This window comes from Cyprinodon variegatus, unplaced genomic scaffold (genome assembly GCF_000732505.1).
Source record: "Cyprinodon variegatus isolate N-32 unplaced genomic scaffold, C_variegatus-1.0 Scaffold476, whole genome shotgun sequence".
Lineage (NCBI taxonomy): Eukaryota > Metazoa > Chordata > Actinopteri > Cyprinodontiformes > Cyprinodontidae > Cyprinodon > Cyprinodon variegatus.
Genome location: NW_015150929.1, coordinates 501,893 through 506,432, shown reverse-complemented (window position 1 = coordinate 506,432; position 4,540 = coordinate 501,893). Strand labels below are relative to the sequence as shown.

General features: G+C 37.9%; 1 protein-coding gene across 2 annotated transcripts in view; it reads left to right on the top strand.

Moving 5' to 3' along the window:
• The window catches only part of LOC107094307 (partitioning defective 3 homolog), a 169,649-nt gene extending 165,383 nt beyond the window's left edge, over window positions 1–4,266 (top strand). For both annotated transcript variants that reach the window (XM_015389851.1, XM_015389850.1), the window contains exon 6: window positions 1,232–4,266. In XM_015389851.1, coding sequence (XP_015245337.1) covers window positions 1,232–1,673 — 442 coding nt within the window. In that variant the 3' untranslated portion in view covers window positions 1,674–4,266. The remainder of the gene's footprint in view (window positions 1–1,231) is intronic.
• Window positions 4,267–4,540: the final 274 nt, after the last annotated feature.

Below are 4,540 nucleotides of genomic sequence, written 5' to 3'. Positions count from 1 at the left end.
CAAAAAAGTACTCCAGAGTGTTGTTCAGCATGGGGGTGAGTAGAAAATGAAGGCTAATCATGTTTTGGGTGTACTATTCCTTTAAAGCACAGACACATGGTTTCCACTGTATCTCAACAAACATTGTTGAAGAAGTTTCATGTCTGAATTTGCTGTTCTTTGCAGCAACTTGTGTCAAAAAATGGCATTCAATTAATGCATAAATAGGTTGAATGTATGGCATTTCAATTATTAATTTACATTTATTTTAATGCATGTAGCTATGTTTAATATGCATGTAGTGTATGTTTGGTAGGTATCTCTATCTATGCCCTTTTTTTTTGTTTTGTGTGATTGCTCAATCCGATTGGCCACAGGGTGTCTGAGAAGAGCATTTTTTTTTTACCAAAAGGTTATCAGTTGGATTCAGGGACTAATCAGGTCCATTCACAACATATGGATATGCTATAATGAAAGCCAGTAGGATTTCAGGTGATGAGCTAATTAATTCTCTATGAGTTGTTCAAAGTCTGGGATGTTGTTATCTGATGTTGTTACCTCATCTGTCTGATGGGTTATGTTTGAACTTCATGATGCTTTTCTTTTCTCAATGCTATTTAACAAAAATCCAGAATCCTAACAAAACATCTAGATTTTTACAGAGAAAAATACACTTTCCTTTTAAAGTTTTAGTAAATCCTGCTTTTAATTTTGTTTTTAGATGCACAAAAAAAGGTTCCTTAATAAAAATTTACACCTTATATCTTTGCAAATAAAGTATATTAAAGAAAATGATATTTTAACAGTTTGCCTCCTGCTAAATGTGGCAGTGCACAAAGCGGTTTGAATACATTGGGTAGGTGCTATAAATTCATGGAATTTAGGAGGGAATTTTTGACCAAAATTGTCTTTAGCTCTGTACTGTTTAGATGTATGTCTGCTTGAAATAACAAGTTAAATAATACAATAATACAAATATATTTATATAATTGCATTGCACATCAGCTGTCCATTTGGTACCTATGAATATAATACAATTATATTTATACTTCAGATGCACAGTATTTATATTATATGTACAGTGCAGTATTATGTTTGCTATTTTTGTTAAGCTGTCACTTTTAAACTGTTATTTTTATGTACTTTTTAAGCTCCACATTTGTGTGACAACTTTAGCCATCATCTTTTGCTGCTGTTCTATTCTATTCTATTCTATTCTAAGTAATCATTTTGCTTGTTTTCTTGTACACAGGCAGCCTCATAAGAAGCCCAGCACAGTGTCCCAGGACTCCTGGGAAAGGTCGTATCCATCATCCGAGGATTTCCAGACGCCTAAGGAGAACCCTCGTCTCTCTATGGGCCCGGGCTCTCGTAACGGCTTCACTGGAAAACCCAATCTAAATGCTCGGGTCCTCCTAGAGACCCAGGAATTACTGAGGCAGGAACAGAGACGGAGGGAACAGGAGGCGAGGAAAACCAGACCATCTCCTGCGCAGGAACCCCCAAACAGCAACAGCAGCAGCAGCGCCTACAACCACAGCGCAGACCACAGCCAGGCCTCTGCCACAGGACATGTACCGACACCACAGAGATCTAAAGGCCCCTACAGGCAGGACGTTCCCCCATCACCTTCCCAGCTGGCCAAACTCTGCCACCGCCAGGGCTCAGAGAAGGGGAGGTTTTTATATTCCTGAGGCGGGGAAGAGTAAAATGATCCGGACTGATTGGAACAAGCAATGTACACAGCATAGACGCATCATGGGCAACAAGTCTGTTTTTTTTAATACCTTTATAAATAATATTTTTTATTGGTTGGTTGTTATACATTTTTGATATTTCAAAGAAAGATTTTTATAATATAAATTTGATCCTTTGTAGATGTAGCGAAAGCTAATGGGAGAGGTTTTACTGTTCAGCGTTGTTTTATATATTTGTGTAAAGTGCCTTTTTGGTCGCCTTTCTACTCATCACTACATCACAAGGTAAAAAAGCTGGTTCAGCTTTAAGCAGCAGACTGATTTAAAGATAGTTCAGGGTCCCCACTGATGTCTTTGTTGTTTTAATGTTTATTTGAAAATTTGTACTTTCATGAAAACGTCATTACTCATTGTGTTTGTGTGAGTAGAAGTGTTGGCAGGAACCAACATGTGGAGAAACGGAGCTGAGGTTAAGGAGCTTGTGTGAACTGTTCAGTCGGAGCAAGGATTTTAGTCCCACCACCCACCCCTCCTGTTACGCTACGCTTCAGGGAAATGCCCATTTTGGGTTTCAAAAAGCACTCTTCCTCTGTACTCCCCCCATCCCCACCCCTCACATTCACTATGATAATCCTAAATTCTCTCTTCCTTTTGGCTGGCTTCTTTATCTCGGCGTTTTCTCCTCACCCTGTCACCCTCATCCCTCTGCTCCCTCCGTGGAAGAAAACAGCTTTAGATCTTCTTATTCTTGCTCTGCTTCACTCACCCAGGGACAACCAGCAGAACAAAACAGGGTCAGCTCTGGGTTATTAATTAATGTGTCGAGTCAAAAATAAATGCGGTCCTCTGTGTGTGTTTGTTGTCATGCTCGGAGAGGGAGGTGAGACCGCCTCTGGCTCCACCTAGAAGGATTGGTTGTGACCAGAGCTCGCTCTAGGTGTCAGAGCTGTTCCTCCATGAATATTTCATCACTACGGCTCCTTAGGAGACCACATCAACTGTGCAGTTGGTACCTATCTGTAGGCCACTTACAATAGAGCTGATTTTGTTTTCCCTCTTGATTGGGAGCATTCATAAGAAACCCCTCAGGAGCCCTTTCTTTGTTCAGTCAATAATAAGTAGTGTGTTTGTTTTTCATTTCTGAGCTCCTTCTTATATTTCCATACTTAGCATATGGGGACACACAATCTGAGGCCACTTTTTGCAGAGTGTCAGATAAACGATTTATTTCAGGTTAAAATAAAGGATTAAAGATTTATTTCTATATTACTGACACTTCGACAATAGTGGTCTGAATGTTTTATCTAATGCACATTTTTTAGGAACAAACATAAGTGTTTGATTGTGTTCAGGGTTTTATTTGATACATAATAAGGAGGAGTGTACTTACATATAACTAATTTGTGGAGATTCACTGATGTGGTCGCTTCTGATCACAGATTTTTCTTAAGATAAGACCTGCCAAGACTGATTTATTACTTTTTAAAGACTATGAATGCGAATAAAACAAAACCATAAAACATACATATTTACATACATACATATTTTCTTAAAACATTAATTGTTTGTATGTTTTTTTTTTTTTAGATTCTGGCCAGAGGTAAAGGGGTTATCTGATTGAAGATACCTGTTATTACTTAAGTTTTGGGTATTCACTGATTTTAAAACAAATCATCAGTTTTCTCTGATCTCGACCTGTAAATCATAAATGTATTGATTTACTTCACCAGCTAATTTCTCTGTGGATCTATGTCATTTATGAATGAAATGTTACATCATGATTATAACAGATTTCTTCAGGAGACACAAGCATTAAAATTCAGATTTCAATGTCAATATTTTAGTCCTGTTTTATAGAGATTCAGGCAAATGCTTTGGATTTCTTTGGAAAGATGTTTATAAGGTCTTGACATCAACTCTGGTTTACTTCAGCAGAATAATTTTACCCAAGTTTGATTTGTCAAAGCTCCAGCTTTTTATTTTGAGTACATGCATTCAATGGTGTTAAGAAACAACTGTCTGTAGCTCTATAGAATTACTCTGGTCTACCTAAAATGTAACTTGCCCGAGAAAACACAGTTTATTTTCTATTTAAACTGTATAAACCTGGTCTTTAGGGTGCTACTATTATTGTTTCTCCTATTTTATTATTTCTAACAATTAGTCCATGAATCTTTATTTAATTGTATTGTTTTTGCAATGTTCTTACAAAACCATCATTGCCATAAGAGGTTATACAGCAACTAGTGCAGTTAAATTATCTACTGGTTAAAATGGTACATACTGGTATTGGTCAAGTCATTTATACAGGCTTTTATTATCATAGGCCCCTTTTTTAGGTATAAATATAACTTACTTAGAAAAACTGAGATTTTTTTTTACTGACTTGGCTTCCCTTAAGCTATGATGACAAGACGGGTAAAACAACTTTACCTAAAATGGTTCTATCCATCCCATAATTCATAGCCTGGGTGCCATTCCGAACTTAGTCCCGCCCACAACGTTTGAGGTTGGGAAGTTCGGTCTGGCATTGCTCAATAGTAGCGCGAGTATGCTCGCACAATATCTGGCGGGCCAATCAAATTGTCAAGGCGGGCTTTATACGATGATGGACAGATGATCAACAGTAACGTAATCAACCACGTCACCAAAGCGAGCTTGGGCGACAACAACAATGGCGAGAGTTGAGGTGTGTAGATTCGGCTATTAGGTCTGTTCTAGAAGATATCGACAGCAAATTAATTTTAAAAGAGGAACAGAGAAACGCGATCAAGGCTCATCTTCTTATTCTAGGCGTGCAACTGCACGCTTTGATTTTTGTTGACAACAACTATGCGTCGCTTAACATACGTCACGCACTCCGT